We start from the raw sequence: 20,900 nt of genomic DNA on the forward strand, positions 1-20,900 counted from the left end.
GCTAAAGTTAGGAGGTTTTGGAGAGTTGTAAAATATCATATAGTTGCATTTCTCGAAGTTGATTTTTAATTTATGGCAGCAAACCAATTGCAGACATTTATTAATTCGGTGTTAACAGTTTTATATAGTATATCGAGATTTTTGTGAGAATATAATAAGTTTATATCATCAGCGTAAAAAATAAAAGAGAGTAGGTTGGATGATCGGTAAATATCATTTACAAACAGTATGAAAAGTAAGGGGCCTAACAGTGACCCCTGGGGGACCCCGCAAGTAATTTCGTTAAAATCAGACAATTTAGAATTATAAATAGTACATTGACGACGATTACTAAGGTAGCTAGAAAAAATGACATGTGCAATTTCACAAATGCCATATTAACTTTAGATAATAAAATATTATGGTTTTGACAGATCAATAATTACACCAATAACGGGTGAATTATCTTCGAATGCATCAATTATTTTGTTGGTTAGTACCAAAAACTAGGGTTAAGTCCGGTGGTCTTTCCGGAAGCCAAATTTATTTACAAAAAGACAATTTAGTTTTTCTAGGAAAATATAGGTTCTGTTGTAAATTATACCCTTTTTTACAAAGCCAATTCATCTTATGATCAACGTCTTGAACGCTTCCAAGGAGCTTTTAAAATTGTAAACCTCCCGTAGCTCCGGCAACCATTATCAGCGCACAGAGAAAAATAGGCATACTTAATATAGGCCGACCTTCCTTGGGTTGACCCACCGTCAACTTGTCATATTGCAAAAACGAAAGTCATTATATGTCCTTTTTTCCCTAGATAAGCTACTGCTAATAATAAAGCATGTTGTTACATAATGTCGTGCGAGATAGATTATATCAAGGTAAACTATACGCGTTCGTCGCAACGCATGCATTGCATGTCGCAGAGTTGATTAAACCGACCCACTCACACCAAACCCCCAAGTAATACGTGTATAATTATAACTCTTATACCATCCCGTGAAGGTGTTATATATTAATTGACTACAATTTGTGCTTACGGTGTGATAAAGCTCTTAATAAGGAAATGTAATATGCCTTACGGAGGATTGACATTCGGTATATCATGGAAATTGAACAGTCTACGACATCCAACAAGCAGCTTGTGTTTGCGAAGGTAAGATTTAATGCAATATTCCACAAGATGAACGCCATGGATTTTGCTTGACCAGTTCAGTACGGGTATCCATGGCGCCGCGTGAGATGTTCGTAGGTGTGTGTATAGCTCCCTGTAGAGCGCTATAGTCCTATACTGATACTTTACGAATATGGGTATGGCGGCCCGTGTATAAGCCGAGATACCTTATCTTCTGCTGATCTGAACATATCATCTTAGTCACTAATCTGTTTGCTTATCAACCGATCTATGTCTAGCTTATTGTGAATTTTACATGTAACTTTGCTAACTCTGTTGATTCTTCTACCCTCCGTGTTAATCCAGTATGTTCAATTAGTTGCCTTTGTTCTGAAATTTAAAGGTGGATAATCACAATAGAAATATATTGCTGCTAATACTAATAATGGTAATGATGATGATGATACTAATTCTACTACTATTACTTCTATTACTTCTATTTTACTACTATTTCTACTACTACTAGTAGACCTACTACTAGTACTACTAGTACTATAGTCAAACCTGTCTATAGCGACCACCCAAGGGAAATACAAAAAGTGGTCTTTGTAGACAGGTGGTCACTAAAGCAGGTTTGACTGTACTACTACTACTACTACTACTACTATTACTACTATTACTACTATTACTACTACTACTAATAATAATAGCAATTAAAAAGAAAATAAAAACTATCTGATATTATATACCTTTTTATGTTTTACTAATTTGCTTATAAACTTTGTAGTAAACGGAAATATAAAATATTCCTTTGTTCATCACCAAATCATCCGATTTTTATAAGAACTTTTCTATGTCTAAAAGCATGTACAAGCGTCTTGTAACAAAAGTGGAAAATTAAATGTACTTAAACATCAAACAAAAAAAACTACATTTATGCATGTATATTTGGTTTTGTTCTTTCTCTTTGTATTTTCACAGAGAAATTATTTGTGGTTTAAACAGAAGCTTTGTAGATACAGATCAAGGGCAATTCAGTAGTTAAAATAAATAATGTGAAATGAGATTCCATCATTATTACATCATAAGTATTACAAGAAACTATTCATGTTTAGCTTAGTTTAATTAATAAGATGTTTTTATTGCCTAAAATTATATAGATAAAATGTGAACGATTAGTTCCTGCATTACCGAGATCATGAAATTCAAAGCAAATCAAAAAAAATTACAACCATTTACTGTTGCATAATGCAATCAAATTATGATTATTTCTTATTGCCTTTATATATTTAGGAAACATATATAGTGTGTTGCCGAATATTTTAGAATGGCTGTATATCTGGCACATATCAAATTCAGTCTTATCATCTCAGATCACATATTGACTTCAATGGATCAACATGTACACTTTATTTTAGGAGCAGTTTGTGGAAAGGATTAATGATATAAACACCGAGTTATCTATAATTCGGTTGCTCAGATTACCTAAAGAAGTTTGTAAAGAATCTCTCGTTAAATGTATGTTAATCCATTCCGGACGGAAACAGGGTAACTCTTGTATTCAGCCATTGGAATAAAACATTCCAGTAGTCAGTGGTTTAGCACATATAGAATTCATGGACATGAACAAAAACTGTTAAGACGAGTTATGTTATTGACGATATATTGTTTTTGGAGAACATTCTGTACTTTGCATACTTTCGGAAAGCTTTAACATAATAATATTTTGCAGCAACGAACAATGTCTCCTTTTATAGTCTGAAGACAATATTTTGGTACTTGAATTGCATTTAAGAAACTGTCTAATATTAATTCTAAAATGTATATAAGGCATGAGGTAGGTTGTTCGAATCAAGAGAACATATATCTAACAAGAAGTGCATGAATATCGTATCAATGAACCCTTTTTTCGTACGTTTATTTATTCCATTTTGAGATTTAAAAAAAAACACACAATGCAATACATGCATCATCTTTTTACACAAAATAATTGTACACATAATATCTAAACAACTGTGTCATTATAAATTCATAATCCAATTAGGTTATATATCTAAATGAGAAACATAAACAGGGCAGAGGCCTTGTCAAGAATGATACTCTTGTTGCGGATTGAACATTATGTCATTATAAACCTATACGAGATAATTTTCCATGCAATTTGAAATGCATGTTTTGCCCGGTCTGCATGCTACTATTTTTTAAGTCTGCAATATTTCATGATATTTTCACTCTTCGGGGTTTCGCCGTTGACTTTCTGTACAATAATGAGTCCGATACGTATCTGTCCCATTTAACAATTAATCCAATATTATATTGGTCTCATTTAACATTGAGCAGATTGTCGTGCGGCGCGCTACTAACTCTCTTTAACAAAGAGAGTGAATTTTCACTCTATTTTCACTTTCTTGGGAGTGACGTCCGTGATCACTTGTTTAAGAGTGAAAATCGATTGATTTTAGAGTGCTCTCTAAGAATAAAAGAGTGAATGTTCACTCTATTTTCACTACATTTTCATTCTCCAGAGGAGTGACGTCCGTGATCACTCGATTTTTTTAGAGAGTAGTAACCGTACGGTACCCTTTCCTGATTCAGAAAGGTATAGATAATAATCATAATACCGACTGGCTTAACTTTCGGTAGATACGATGATATATTGCCCTTACTGAAATCATATTGACCTCGCCTTTGACTCGGTCAATATGATTTCAGTATTAAGGGCAATATTTCCTGGTAGTTCCCTCAAGGCCAGTCAATATTATATAATTAATTTAAATTCAGTGATACATAATATAGAAAATGTGTAAGGCAGGGAAAAACTAAACGATAAAACATGTCAGAGAGGGGAAGAGTTGGTTACATTATTGAACTAACTCATCTAGTATACAGCATAACATGTCTATATGGATACATGCTGTTTGCTTTGCTTGATTTCCTTATCCGTCTGAGCTCATTACTGACCTATAGTTTTATTTTAAAGATTCTAGTCTCTACCATAATTATTCAACAGAAAATGTAGAATTTAACATTCAGTATATACAATTTGTTTCATTTTGTGAGAATCTGTTTTCTGCCATTTCGAGAATCTATATTGCCAGTGAAACACAACACAATTTCTCATTTGTGTAACACATCGCAACAAGGCATGAAAATGTAACAGTACACTTCCTTAAATCGCTGAAAAGAAAAGACAGTTAACTAATTGAAAACAAATCTATCAAAAAAATACAAATTTAAAAATACTATGTACAACTTTTTTGGTTTGGCCTTGGGGAGGATGAATATACAATTAGAAATACAGAGAAAATTGCACTTGTTCAGAAAGATATACAATTCGTTTTGTAGTTGTTTGTTCTTGCTTTTATTTTTTCTTTTGTTTTGTAAGGGTTTTGTTAAGTGGATGTGTTATGGTCCAGTGGCTCCTGACTTTGAACCACAATGTTCAGGGTCTGGATCCCTGTCGCATCACTAACGTCTTTTGGCAATATATTTATCTACATTTGCCATACTACACGCTGGTGAGGTAAATGGGTGACCGGTAGGAGTTTAGTCCTTTAAAGGGGCATGTTCCCCGTATTCCAGAGGGCGCTCAAAATACGTACGCGCTGGCGGACGGCGCTGTAGCTGCCTATTGACACCAACAGAATACGGCTCTTACGCAGATGGCATGTTCCGATAACTACACTGGCGGGAACGTGCCCCTTTAAGTGCTTGAGCGCAGTAATATCGGCTGTGCTAAAGCCGGGCTAAAAATAATGAAGCCCAAGGAATGACAATATGCCAGGCATATGCGCTTTACAAGACTACTACCAATCAATACTATTATCATTACTGTTTGTTTTGCTCTGGTTTTTAAAATGAATATGAAACCCCAAAAGATAATTGAAATACTTATTCTTAAATGCTTTATCTTGTCCATTTGTTATGACAGCTAGACAACAGTATTCAAGCTGCAGATTTTGGTCTTAAGAATTAGAAAGTATTACAATGGACTTACAGAAAGAAAAAAACTTACAGTGGTGATGACCAGTATACACAAATGTCGAATGAGGTTATCGATATATTTCTTATATAGAGAGAGGGGACACGGGAAAGACATTTTCACAATGTAGGTTACATTGCAGGAAAAGGAAGCAGACATTAAAATGATCTATGAGATAGAAGAATATGGAAAACCTTTTACCAATGTATGGAACAGACAAGTAGTTAACAAGTAATTATGGCGTCCACTTTGTCAACATTGGGCAATATTTATTCAACCGATGTCATTTTTGTCTGAATGTTGCTACATTTATTAAAATGTCATTCTTAGGTTTGATTAGAAACATCTTCACAATAGAACATGCAAACAATGAAAGAGCTTCCTTCCTGATACTTACATAGCTTGCCTTATCACCATGGAGACCTCATATAATTGAAGACAGTTTGCCGATGGCTATAGGGTTGATTACGTGACGAAGCTACGGACAAAAAGGTGGAAGTAATAACCATGTTATTACTTTTATATTGATGCTACCATGTTCAACACGCTCATACATACTGTGCAACTGTAATTGTGCAATCAACATAATGCACTCTGCATTATCTGCATAAAATGGGACGAAATTACAATTATGTTATACCTTTAGAATTTTAGATTCTGGTTTGTTAATGTAGTTATACCTGAAGTGTATTTTACATGTAAGAAAAAAAACTTACACAAATGTATGCACTATAGCATGCTTTCTCTGACAGAATAGGAAAAACAAAGTGATTGAACAGATGAACATCTTTGCATGACAGACACAAATTTCGCGTTATAAGGACAAGTCATAAGGCATCACCAATGTTCATGACCGTCTGAAAGCTCAGTCAGTAATTGAAGAATATTTGAGAAATGTACTTTAACTCTATTTAGGGTAAAATATGCATTCATAAGCAGAGTGAAGAAAGTTAAATGAACATTGATCGAAATCACTTTGATGAGCTTGATTAATCATTGACTGAAGAAAAAATGTCGATTGAATAATGGTTTATTAATCCAATCATAAAGTAACATGTTTCGTGCATTATCATTTCATGTGAAAAACAGTCATAACCAAATTCATGTTAATTGTTTAAATTTGCATTGTAAGATGGAAAGGTATAAACATGTCATAAACAATCAAACATTATTCAATAAGGTACATAAAAATGGAACTCCCAGGTAATTAAGAAATAAAATAAGGACATGGACTTTAATTGAATGTACACTAATAGAGCACTGATTGAGCGTACCTGTATAGTTTAAGATTGATTGCGTGGACATTGATTAATGAACTTGCGGCTTGATAATATTGACAGTTGAACCATGATTGAATGTAGTATTGATATATGAACCTTGATTAAATGTTTATTGATAGATGAACCATGATTGAATGTTTATTGATAGATGAACCTTGATTGAATGTTTATTGATAGATGAACCATGATTGAATGTTTATTAATAGATGAACCTTGATTGAATGTTTATTGATATATGAACATTGATTGAATGTTTATTGATAGATGAACCTTCAGTTGGTTGAATGTATATTGATGTTAAATTATGATTGAATGTTTATTGATAGATGAACCTTAATTGAATGTATATTGATGATGAACCTTGATTGAATGTTTATTGATAGATGAACATTGATTGAATATATTGGTAAATACAAACAGCTTTGATTGCATGTACTTTGACAGCTAAGTTTTGGGTGATTGATATACTGTAAAATGAGCCTTGATTGAATGTTTATTGATAAATGAACCATGATTGAGTGTTTATTGATAGATGAACCTTGATTGAATGTATATTGATGTTAAATTTTGATTGAATGTTTATTGATAGATGAACCCTTAATTGAATGTATATTGATGATGAACCCTGATTGAATGTTTATTGATAGATGAACCTTGATTGAGTGTTTATTGATATAGATGAACATTGATTCAATGTTTATTGATTGCATGTATATTGATGATGAACCTTGATTGAATGTTTATTGATAGATGAACCTTTCATTTCATTTCATTTCATTTCATTTTTTTATTGTGTCCACATAGGATAATTGCTTACATTTACATTAACAATCTTGCTTCAACATATGAATGAGTGTTTATTGATAGATGAACATTGATTGAATATATTGGTAAATACAAACACCTTTGATTGCATGTACTTTGACAGCTAAGTTTTGGATGATTGATATACTGTAAAATGAGCCTTGATAGAATGTTTATTAATAGATGAACCTTGATTGAGTGTTTATTAATAGATGAACATTGATTGAATGTATTGGTAAATACATACAACTTTGATTGCATGGACTTTGGCAGCTAAATTTTGGGTGATTGATATACTGATAAATGAGCCTTGATAGAATGGATGCTAATAGATGAAAAATGATTGAATTTGTATTGATGTATGAAATTTGATTGAACGTATATTGATATAATGTTCATGAACTTTTATTAAATGCAGTGATGATTGATGTAAATGGATACTAATATAGGTTGTCTACCCAGTATTGCATCAAAATGATCACATAACAGTTCTTAAATAATTATTAATCCTGGGGAATTACAAATATTCGCCGTCTCAAAACGGATATAATTATTTGTCTCAATTTTTTTTATGTGGTACGTGTCAGAGAATTCGTGTACAATTATTTTATGGAAAGTCACACTAGCACGGACATAAATATCAAGATATAGACTTTTAATGCATGTACAGTTAACATACCCATGTACACTTGATGTTTCTTATGTCTTTCGTAACTCAGGAACGGTGATAAGACTGGTTGGATTGGGGCCTTTGTTGAATACATTTAGATAACTTTAATAAGTCATATTCTCAAGAAACATAAATCGAAACAAATCAATTTGTTCACATACTTAAACAATTACACAATCTAATAAGGGTATGAATAATTTAGTTGTTAACTGTATTAAATGCAATGCAACAATTGAAGGCATGTTTATGCGTGCTTTAAATTGTTGTGAATATTTTGCATTCTACTGTAAGATCTGCCTCATGATTTTTTATGTTACTTTTGTATATATTGTTTGTATTGTTTTGAACCAGTGTCCTTAAGCACAGCAGTTTTTGTTTAACTGAAGAGGCAACCTTGTTTAAACAAAACTGAAAATACAATGAATAAACAATGTGGGCATAAGCCAATACCCTCCGCCGTCTTTTGCTGTTATACATTTGTTATATCACGTTTTGAGTAGGTTATATTTATTCTAAATTTAATCTAAAAATGCATTCTACCTATCTATTCTAGTTGACCTTTTTGCAAAATGGCAATCGGAACGTGAAAGGAAATAATTATGACACCACAACTAGTTCCATAGGTAATCATTCCTATATCATTCAATATTCTTGTGATAGTATAGAGTCACATACAAATAACAGCATTTATTCTCCCATATAATTAAGCAGGGAGGTTAAGGAAATATGATTTGATCCTTTTTAAGTGCAAGAGTAGCCTGTAGCATGAACGGCCTGCATAATGGCTTTGACAATTTATGGCGTTGCCATGACACCCTGCATGCATACTGGGTAGCGCTCTATCCATTTGTAAATTACCAGAATCTCTGTCACAGTACATCGCAAACTAGGTGTATACTGCATAGCCATGCGAGTCATTTATGGTTAGTCCTACACTAAAAGGCATTAAGTTACTCCAGCTCAAACAGCAATCAACACTTTGTTCTGTACATAATTTCTGTCAACTATAACTCTCAAATTATATCCTAAATTAAAAATGAATCATTTATAATGATCAATAACATCAATTTAGAGGAAAAGATAGCTAGATATCTCTCCTTAATTCTGTGAGTTAAAAAGGTCACAGCTGCAAACGGTATTTGAAGGTATTTAATGTTTTACCTAAACAATTGGCCTGCGTCCTACCTTTAAGTTACACTTTCAACAACAAAAACAATGAAAAATGTAGCCAATTGTTGGATTATGGTAAATGAATTATTTGATTAGATTAATTCTGATGTCATTATTCTTTCGCGTCAAGACTAAAAAATTAAATTCAGATAAATTACTACTACAGTAGCTTAGAGCTTGGTTAGTGCAGGAAAACGTCTATCATCATGGTAACTAGTATCAACCGTACCAATACAAATGAACGGGTAAACTCTCATCAGATGCTCTAATATCGGACATGTAGCTCTCTTGTTCTACATTCAAGCTGATTAGATGACTTAATTGCACGTCCAATTTCCTCACACAAATCTTGTTACAATGGTTGCTATAGACTCTAATGGGATGACACACCCATTTTCACAATAATCTATTTCTAGCAATGCCACTCTCTCCCTTGAGAAAGATAAATGCACTTTCTGTTAGGAGAGGCAAGTTTCTCCTATCAGTCCATATACAGATTCGTTGTTTGTTAATGTTTGAGAATTGACAATAAAATTTGACAGCAGCGAGCATCTTATACATGTACATGTTAAATTAGTGCATTACCTCCAGATTAAAATCAACATGAAATATCTGAATGCATAAATTACTCTTTTGTTCATTCAAGAAGGGAAAGAAACAGGTCCTGCAAAGATATGACCAGACTGCTCGAGGCAAATAGATCTATTTTTTAATGAAGACAAAGACCCACAGATTTGTTTTAAAAAAGGTTTCTACATAGTCATGAACTATTTTTCTCCCTTTCTTCAAGTCAGAATAATTTCAATATGAATATGAAAAGGAAATGGTAAATTTCCTCCTCATATGAAACGGAAGAAAATAAATTGTGTTTTAATAATTATATTTTCTGTTAGGACTTGTCTAAGCCAGGCAGTTAACTCTGTATTTGAATGAATGAATGCCCTTCTATCTCAAAACAGATTTATCATTTATGTTATGTTCAATGCAATTATTAAATTCTTTAGAAGTTTAGTGTTCATAGTGACTTCATTCAGTTTATTTGTGATATAGTCATTATGATACCTGAATGAAATCAACTGATTTAACCTAAATCTTCAATATATGTTTGAAAATATATTTGCAATTTGTATATTTCATTAAATATAAGATGCAAGGTAATATTGATGACTCTGACGATTTTTCATTTTCTCCTTTTCACCTCATCTATTTCCACTTAGATTGAGAAGATAATACGTGGTATGCAGCATGCAGATCATGGTATCCCTACACGTCCACAAAAGGTCTTTCTTACCTCAGTTCCATGTGCCTTCACAGGTTAGTAATTGATCAACTTACCATGGTAACCATGGAGTACAACAATGCTAATTAACACTTGTCTGCTTCAGAATGTCTGCCATTTCGTTTTGGAGTGTTTATCACCAATTTATTCATTTAGTCTTTCATTTATTAGTTCATTAATTCACGATGATAAATCACGTCTTTATTAGAGATCATGCACAAACAACCAGGCCCGTCAACCCAGTGGGTTAGGCGACAGGTTATAATCAACGATAGATACAAAAGTACAGTACAATAACAATAACGATACAAATTGCAATGTAATATATGTATGTATGTATGTTTGTTTGATCTCACTCTTATCTTATTTTTTATTATTATATATGCATGATTTATTGAATAAAGAACAGATGTATAAGTTGTGTGTTTATTATAAGTTTTGGTAAATAATTGTTAAGTCAGAATATGGTGCGCTTAGAGACACCAGTATTAAGCGCCTTATAAATATTGTTTATTATTATTATTATTATGTTAACAAGGAGCACCGGGATAGAGAGAAAGGGAAAGGGAAGACGTTAAAGGGAGAAAAGGAGAGAAAAACAGACGTGGTATAGTACAGAACAGGATAAAAGAAGAATATTGTAACATTATGATGAGTCAGAAAAGATCCCCATACTTGATACATTAATCAATAATAATATAATTAAATCGAAACGAATGACGTCTTATGGTACATATTGTCAGTTTAGTACAGAATAGTTTCAAGTTTATTGATAAACGTGCTGTATTACTTTACCTTTCCGACCACGGAATATCAGGAGTATAGATCGAAGAGAGAGAAAGGAGATGATGAAAAATGAATGTATAGAGATTGACAAATTACACTGTAAGGTATTGATCAAATTGCCATGCTGGCTTACATCTTCCTTGAAATATTACATATAAACTAAACAGAACGGCTTTCAATATTTCGTCCCTGGTTTAAGGGTACTGATTTTGAGTAATTCCTTTAGGCGATATTTATTTTGTCGGGTTATGAGCCCACGTGAACCAATTTCAATACACACTAGTTTGCCCTTCCACCCTGTTGCTGTTATGTGTGAGGCTTGCGTAGTCATTCTTTCTTTCATCCATCCATTCATCCATCCATTCCTTCATTCATTCATCCATCCATTAATCTATTCCTTCATTCATTCATTTATCCATCCGTTCATCCATCCACCCATTCTTTCACTCATTCATTTCATTTATTTATACATCCTTTCTTTCATTCATCCATCCATCCACCCATTTATCTATTCATTCCTTCATTCAATCACTGATCCAATGCACATTCAAACATGGACAATTGTTTTGCTTACATTAATAGAAAGCCTCAAGTAGTTCAATCGGTGGACCCAAGCAGTCAAAGTACTTTAATTACAGCAAATTCTAGGGTTGTTAAAATACTTAAATGTTTGGAAATGTATTTATTTATTTATTTATTTAATATGGTTTATTTCATTAAAAAAACATTCGCGGCCCGAGAGCCAAATTGCAGTTTTTTTTAAAACAAAGTATACATCAGTGACAAACTGTAAAATTACACGTAAAACTTAATGCATGGTAACATTATGGTAGTAAAATTGCAATTCGTTTTGTACATATAATATAATATAACAAAATGATGGCTTGTTCCTATATTGCGCATGATTCATTTATCCGACCGAGTGGGACTTATGTTGCAATGTTCATAACTCCAATGCAAGAATTAAATCAAAATACTTTGAATAATATTACACTTTTAGGCAAATATTTTAGAATGCAGGAGAAGTATAATTAATTGAAATAGCTGTTTCTAATCAGCGTATATGTTTTGTAGAAATGTAATAGCAGATCATTACCCCTGTACATCAAATTTGAATATGAAGCTGATTATGAATATATTTTCATCGTGATTCTAGTTTTTCTTTTAATCACATTCGATATTATCAAGTTACACAGGAACATGATTCTTATTAATATTACAAGGTTTATTTTATGGTAAGAAATATCTACTGTGAAAAATATGTCTCAAGTACAGTAGGAAAGTGTGTTTGTCTTGTTCTCAATTTGAAATCATTTAGTATTTGTTGTAATCACCTGTTTATGTATCATTCCTCCCCCTCCTAGGTATTGATTTAATAGAATGGATCACCAAACTATTAGATGTTCACAGTACGACAGAAGCAACCCATCTTGCCACCCTATTATCTCAGTATGGTTATATCTATCCCGTCGAAGCTACCAAGACCGTCTCTATCAAAGAAGATAACACACTCCATCGATTCCAAAGTCCCTACTTCTGGACATCCCAAGACCGCTCACACGACAATACTGATTATGGTAAGATCATGTAGCTTAGCAACAACCTCTCTCATCCATTCCGAATCTTTTTTGAGTTTTTGAGTTTTTGAGTTTTTCTCCATTCGTTTTCTGTTGGCTCCCTTCATATCAAACTCTGTAATATTCATTATAGTAAATCCCTGATTCCACTACAAACAACTTTTTGTTGTTGTAATGCGGTCAATATTTTTATTTTACAGTCAGATAGAAATATCAATTACTTCATTGCCAAATGCTCATAACTTCATACACTTTTCCAATGGAAATATGAATTTGAATAACATGTGTATACATGCATATAACAGGCTCATCTCATTTTACCTTACAGCTCTCTACTTAGCTAAAAGAACTATGCGGAACAAGCAAAACTTTGGACTAGAGGAATATGAAAATGTGAGTAACTAAAACCCATTTAAAATCTGTGTGAAATTTATAGTTTATTGAGGAGAAACTAATTTCTAACCTAAGTGGTTTAATGAAAATCGATGTATGGATCTTATACAGGCACGGTTAATCAGGTAATATAAAGAGGTAAAAATGCCCGAAGTACTATGGTTAAAAAAATGTCAGAGTTAAATAACTATGTCAGAGGTAAAAAATTATATAGGTAAAAATGTTAGAGGTTGAATGTCAAAGTCAGAGAGAGAGAGAAAGACAACAAAAAAGAAAGAAAAAAAAGGGGGGGGGAAGATGATGTGCACACGAATGGAATGCATAGTAGTAGGCAGATAGGTATTTTGGTACAGGAATATGTAATGCACCTATGATGTGGAGACAGCCTCAGCAATTTGCCTGGCAAAATACAAAATAGAGAAAAGAAAAGTAGAAAAGAAACAATCCACTGATAATGGCTGACAGTGTTCTCGCGAGAAGAAAAAAAAAGTAATTTAAGAGCATAAGTGAGCACCCTGCCTTGATTGAAACTCCTTAAGGCTGTTGAAGTTCAAATTTGCCTATTATGAATGAATTGATTGCTGGATAGCCGAAAGGACATCCACATCCCATTTGTTACCATGACAACGAGAATCATACCATCTGCTCCTAGAGAAACTTATTTAAAGATCATCACCCTATCTCAGCCAAAAATCACCCTCTTTCTCTCACGCTCTCCCTCTCCCTTTCTCCACCTCCCCCGTCTCTCTCCATCTCTTTCTCTGTCCTAAAATGAAACGAATAAAGATCTTTCTTATTTGTGTGTGACTGCGAATGGTTTATGGCTGGCTGTTTGTATGTGTGTGCGTGTGTGTGTGTGTGTGTATATGTACTCTCCTTCCCCCACTCCACCCCCTCTCTCTCTCTCTCTCTCTCTCTCTCTATATATATATACAGTGCGTCCCAGAAAAAACGAAACCGAGAAGTATTGATGTTTTATCATAACTTAATCAGAACCATAAATAATGAATGATACATATTTGGAAAGCTTAGAGTCTCCTCTTTCAGTTGATGCTACTCCAATGATGCATATTTCACGCATGAGTGATTAAAAGCAATTTTAAGGAAGGAAACCAAAAAGACATTTGGCGGGCGGTATCTGAATTTCGAAGAATAATTCACATTTCTAGAAAGTTGAGTTTCTGCCCTTTCATATGACACCTCAATCAGGAAAAATGAGCGAGGAATAACAAAGTTCTGTTGGTTTAAAGTAGCCCTTACATTTTCATAATTTTAACAAACGAATTCGTTTCACTGTGTGCCTGCCGTAGCAAAAAGCAGATTTGACAAAAGACTTAACTCCGTTTCGTTGACAATCAGCCATGCATGAAGACTCTCGTCTACCGCTGATTGTCAACGAAACGGAGTTAAGTCTTTTGTTAATTTCGTTTATTGATACGGCAGGCAGCCAGTGAAAACGAATTCGTTTAATAAAATTATGGAAATGCAAGCACTACTTTAAACATACAGAACTTTGTCATTCCTCGCTCATTTTTCCTGATTGAGGTGTAATATGAAATATGCATCATCTGAGTAGCATCACATTAAAGAGGAGACTCTAAGCTTTCCAAATATGTATCATTCATTAATTATAGTTGTGATTAAGTTATGATAGAACATCGATACTTCTCGGTTTCGTTTTTTCTGGGACGCACTGTATATATATATATATATATATATATATATATATATGTGTGTTATATAGGCCCTACATATATATTCCATCACTATGTCTCTTGTTCCCGGTAAATATATAGTTAACAGCTTTTTAAGGATTTGAATTTATCGTATACTTCATCACTGAAGACACATCTATTATCATTGTTCCTTTTATTTTTTTTTATAATATCCTGATTTTCAAAAATAATTATAACCATACATTTTTCTTCATGGATTACTTTTCTTCTTTCTAAAATCCACTTTTGCTATAAATTCAGCACTTTCCTTTTTTTTAAATTTAAGGCTGCTCTCTGGAAGTAGAATGGATATGTACATGCAGTTCTATTAAAAGATTCAGCAGCAGAAATGATAGAAATGAGCAACCATTTCCACAAACAAGTCATTGTCCTATGACAATACAATTCAAGGCATTATTCATTTTCTAACAAAAACGCAAAAGAAATCATTAAACCCACATGTTTTATCATTAACAGACCATTAAACATGTAAATACGAAGGTATATCAACCTTGAAGTAATTCAACTCAACCTAGATTGAAACTAAGGCCACTAGAGGCTTAGAAGATGGTAATTGCTTTATTGATTTTTGTCTCTCTTTATTGAAATCAGCTCTATGACTACCTTTTATCACTGCATGGATTAAATTGAAACCTTTCCAGCCACATCGCCAAGGAAACGAACAATGAAATCATATACATTTACTATAGGTCATCATGAAAATGAGAAAGGTTTGCACGCATATAGACTGAGATGCAATTTTGATTAAACTTCATTTAAGCTTCATTGAGTACTGTTCGTACGATTTGTATATATTTTGTATGATTCTTACAAGAATATGTATATTATTGTATATATATATAAACCCTGTTTTGCAACAGACCGTAACATATAGTTTTGTTTTAGTAATATATTTTACTCACATCATACTATTCATCAAAATAAAGATGACATGGGCTTGAAGTTATAATAGAGTCCTAGCTATTAATGGAAGATTCACACATCAGAACATCATGGTTTATATAGCTTTAATAAAAATTAATCCTGTTATTCACATATTAACAAAGGTAAAGAATTGACATTTGCTCTGTCTTGGATGAATCATGGCAAAGACAGTTGCAAAACATTGTTACAAGCGATAAACACAAAACAATAATGGAGAGTTGAATTAAAAAAGGAAAACATTGTTACAAGTGTCAAATACATAATACTAATGGAGTGTATAGTTTAAAAAGAGAAACATCTTTTAAAAATACAAATACATAATGATAATGGAGTGTTTAGTTTAAAAAAGGAAACATTGTTATAAAAGACAAATACATAATGATAATGAAAGTTGAATTTAAAAAGGAAAACATTGTTACAAGAGACAAATACATAATAATAATGGAAAGTTTAATTTAAAAAAGGAATACATTGTTAAAAGAAACAAATACATAATACTAATAATAATAGAGGGTTTGATCTTGAAAGGAATACATTGTTACAAGAGACAAATACATAATAATAATGGAGTGTTTAGTTTAAAAAGGAAAACATTGTTAAAAGAAACAAATACATAATAATAATAATAATAATAATAATAATAATGGAGGGTTCGATCTTAAAAGGAATACATTGTTACAAGAGACAAATACATAATAATAATGGAGGTTTTGATCTTAAAAGGAATACTTTGTTACAAGTGTCAAATACATAATAATAATAATGGAGAGTTTAATTTAAAAAGGAATACATTGTTACAAGAGCCAAATACATAATAATGGAGGGTTTGATCTTAAAAGGAATACATTGTTACAAGAGACAAATACATAATAATAATGGAGAGTTTAATTTAAAAAGGAATACATTGTTAAAAGAGACAAATACATAATAATAATGGAAGTTAAGTTTAAAGAGAAAAACATTGTTACAAGAGACAAATACATAACAATAATGGAGTGTTTAATTTAAAAGGGAAAACATTGTTACAAGAGACAAATACATAATAATAATGGAAAGTTTAATTTAAAAAAGGAATACATTGTTAAAAGAAACAAATACATAATACTAATAATAATAGAGGGTTTGATCTTAAAAGGAATACATTGTTACAAGAGACAAATACATAATAATAATGGAGTGTTTAGTTTAAAAAGGAAAACATTGTTAAAAGAAACAAATACATAATAATAATAATAATAATAATAATAATAATAATGGAGGGTTCGATCTTAAAAGGAATACATTGTTACAAGAGACAAATACATAATAATAATGGAGGGTTTGATCTTAAAAGGAATACTTTGTTACAAGTGTCAAATACATAATAATAATAATGGAGAGTTTAATTTAAAAAGGAATACATTGTTACAAGAGCCAAATACATAATAATGGAGGGTTTGATCTTAAAAGGAATACATTGTTACAAGAGACAAATACATAATAATAATGGAGGGTTTGATCTTAAAAGGAATACTTTGTTACAAGTGTCAAATACATAATAATAATAATGGAGAGTTTAATTTAAAAAGGAATACATTGTTACAAGAGCCAAATACATAATAATGGAGGGTTTGATCTTAAAAGGAATACATTGTTAAAAAATACATAATAATAATGGAGAATTTAATTTTAAAGAGGAATAAATTGCTACAAGAGACATACACATAATAGTAATGGAGAGTTTAATTTAAAAAGGAATACATTGTTAAAAGAGACAAATACATAACAATAATGGAAGTTAAGTTTAAAGAGAAAAACATTGTTACAAGAGACAAATACATAACAATAATGGAGTGTTTAATTTAAAAGGGAAAACATTGTTACAAGAGACAAATACATAATAATAATGGAAAGTTTAATTTAAAAAAGGAATACATTGTTAAAAGAAACAAATACATAATACTGATAATAATAGAGGGTTTGATCTTAAAAGGAATACATTGTTACAAGAGACAAATACATAATAATAATGGAGTGTTTAGTTTAAAAAGGAAAACATTGTTAAAAGAAACAAATACATAATAATAATAATAATAATAATAATAATAATGGAGGGTTCGATCTTAAAAGGAATACATTGTTACAAGAGACAAATACATAATAATAATGGAGGGTTTGATCTTAAAAGGAATACTTTGTTACAAGTGTCAAATACATAATAATAATAATGGAGAGTTTAATTTAAAAAGGAATACATTGTTACAAGAGCCAAATACATAATAATGGAGGGTTTGATCTTAAAAGGAATACATTGTTACAAGAGACAAATACATAATAATAATGGAGGGTTTGATCTTAAAAGGAATACTTTGTTACAAGTGTCAAATACATAATAATAATAATGGAGAGTTTAATTTAAAAAGGAATACATTGTTACAAGAGCCAAATACATAATAATGGAGGGTTTGATCTTAAAAGGAATACATTGTTAAAAAATACATAATAATAATGGAGAATTTAATTTTAAAGAGGAATAAATTGCTACAAGAGACATACACATAATAGAAATGGAGAGTTTAATTTAAAAAGGAATACATTGTTAAAAGAGACAAATACATAATAATAATGGAAGTTAAGTTTAAAGAGAAAAACATTGTTACAAGAGACAAATACATAACAATAATGGAGTGTTTAATTTAAAAGGGAAAACATTGTTACAAGAGACAAATACATAATGATATTAATGGAGAGTTTAATTTATTTGTTAATATAATATTACAAAAGACAAATACATAATAAGAATGGAAAGTTTAATTTTAAAAGGAATAAATCTTGTTCATTGCATCATTACCTTTTTAACATCTGCCGTGTAAGACTGAAAGAAAAGTCTTGTACACAAATGAATGAAAGGAAATAATATGAAACAATAAATAACATAGGAACACTGTTGATAAAAGTTATCCATATAAAAGAGACTAATCCATCATTGGCTGGAGTAAATGTATAGCTTTTATTTTATGCTGCATGAGAAATATATACCTTTGAATTAAATATGAAATATAAACCTTAAAGGGACTTGGTAACATAGTTAAGATTAGAGAAAATGGTGCTAAGGTATTGAATTCAATGCTAGATGAGTGAAAACAGACCACTATTAATGATACAAATTGGGGAAAACTGATCGATTCCTTAATTATTCCAAATATGTTATTATGATTTAATTAAATTTGAGCTGAATATAAATCATTACAAAGCAAAAAATTGATTTTTAAAAGCCAGTGTTATGTCTTTTTTCATTGCAAAATGGTTGGGAAAATTCAAAAATTGGTTGGGAAAATTTACTGTTAGAGGGTGTAGCACAGTGACACCTTCAAAGAAAACCGTAAATATCTTTGTAGTCTGAGATTTTTTTTCAGGATATTTTACATGTTAGAGGGTTAGTACGGTAGAAGGAATATAATAGGTACATTTCATATTTAAAAAAATTACACGATTTTTTCATCAACCTTTAACAATGTTACTGAGTCACTTTAAGAAATGAAATCTATATACACAATAATTAAATTACAACACTTCCAAAGATGAATTAGAAAATCTGTTCCCATCTTCGTATGTGCACATAAAGGTGGCTAATATTTTGATGAGTTTTACTGTTTACTCAAATACTCAAATTTATTTAAACTTCTGTGCAATTGGAGGTTGTTACATGCATGCGCGCAATCAACTCTTATGATAAAAAAATAAACTGTAATTAATTAATTCAACATACAACTCAGTCATCCAGTCGATAAGACCAATGAGTATAATAAAACACTCTGTACATAAAAGCCCTTTCGTGTTATAAAATTTGCATGAGGTGCGACGGAGGAGCGAGTGTGAAATTGGAAGTTTGTTTAATTGTGTGCTTCAGGTGTGAGTTCACATATTGGTTGCATGTTAGGAGGGAATGTAAACTAATCAATAAAATCCATGGCTGAACGGTGATTGCATGAAATGACTATCACATTGTCACGTCACCATGGGGATAAGACGCACGTTTCCATCTTGCCTGCAGCGGATTGGTTGTATCTGATTATCATCTTAATTGGATATTTGCTGCTAGAGATTTCAGCTTTAATAATGCAGATGTTCAGACACACTCCTGAGACAAGCAGCCTCTTAATTTGTCATTATCATCTTCTGATATTCACTGAACGATTTCATACATCTGTCTAGAATCATTTTTACTTTGTAGTGTGTTTTTTCTTCTTTTGAAAGAATCAAAATGCTACCTCATGATTTTTAAATGTTGGAAGTTTAGGCTATTTAAATCCTGCCCAAAATTTACATCTCATTTATTATTTGTAGATGAAGTAAGAAATCCTATATTTATTTTAATTCATTCGAATATTAAGAGTTTTTAATGGATCTTAACAAAGCCGATTTGATCAAGGTAAATATTATAGTTGAAAGTATAACTGTGGAATGGTGTATGTGGCATCTAGTGAGGGTTAAAATCCGTGTAGAATATAAAAAGAAACCAATTAGAGGAGATAGAGAAGTTAGAAATGTAGATCTGAACAAAATAAAGAAGAAAGGAATTTCTAGAACCAATGTATCATAACATATTACATCAAAGGTATTTTTAATGATCCCGTGAAACAGAATATTGAAGTGAATACTTTAAAAAAAAAACAGGTAATTTTTCTCCTGATTGTGTAGAAAGAACTAATTTTCAGATTACATCACCAATCAGATGAAACTCTTCAGTGATTTAATGATACTGAAGTTGTAGTAACAACATGTTGTAATCGTGGTTTATTGCACAATTCATTTGCAGCCAACTGGCCAATTGCAGATTTTTTTTTACATAAATGACAGAGGCCCCTAATTATCATATGAATAGAAATTTCAAGGTGTTGCTAGCATTTAAGTTGAAGGAGTATAATATATACTATGAACATGGCTGACAAAGAAAGCGGACAAAATATACAGTTCCTCAGGTAGACAAAGGAACATCCCTTCACAGCTATTGTGTAAAAATGTGTAGAACAGGTGTCACATGCATATTCACCTTTTTACATAATAGCAGTGAAGGGATGTTCCTTTGTCTACCTGAGGAACTGTATATTTTATCCGCTTTTTTGTCGGTCATGTTCATAGTGATATCTAGTCAGAAGCAACATTGAATAAAACGATGCATGTAGGATCAGATAATTACAAAGTAATTAAAAATAGCTTTCAACCC

At 31.6% G+C, this 20,900-nt stretch overlaps 1 protein-coding gene across 1 annotated transcript in view; it reads left to right on the forward strand.

Moving 5' to 3' along the window:
* Positions 1-497: 497 nt before the first annotated feature.
* The window catches only part of LOC582974 (regulator of G-protein signaling 9), a 40,631-nt gene continuing 20,228 nt past the window's right edge, over positions 498-20,900 (forward strand). The window contains exons 1-4 of the mRNA XM_030984964.1: positions 498-1,135; positions 10,217-10,313; positions 12,429-12,641; positions 12,970-13,034. Of these exons, the coding sequence (XP_030840824.1) occupies positions 1,085-1,135; positions 10,217-10,313; positions 12,429-12,641; positions 12,970-13,034 (426 nt within the window). The 5' untranslated portion in view covers positions 498-1,084. The remainder of the gene's footprint in view (positions 1,136-10,216; positions 10,314-12,428; positions 12,642-12,969; positions 13,035-20,900) is intronic.

This window comes from Strongylocentrotus purpuratus, unplaced genomic scaffold (assembly GCF_000002235.5).
Source record: "Strongylocentrotus purpuratus isolate Spur 01 unplaced genomic scaffold, Spur_5.0 spur5_scaffold_14, whole genome shotgun sequence".
Lineage (NCBI taxonomy): Eukaryota > Metazoa > Echinodermata > Echinoidea > Camarodonta > Strongylocentrotidae > Strongylocentrotus > Strongylocentrotus purpuratus.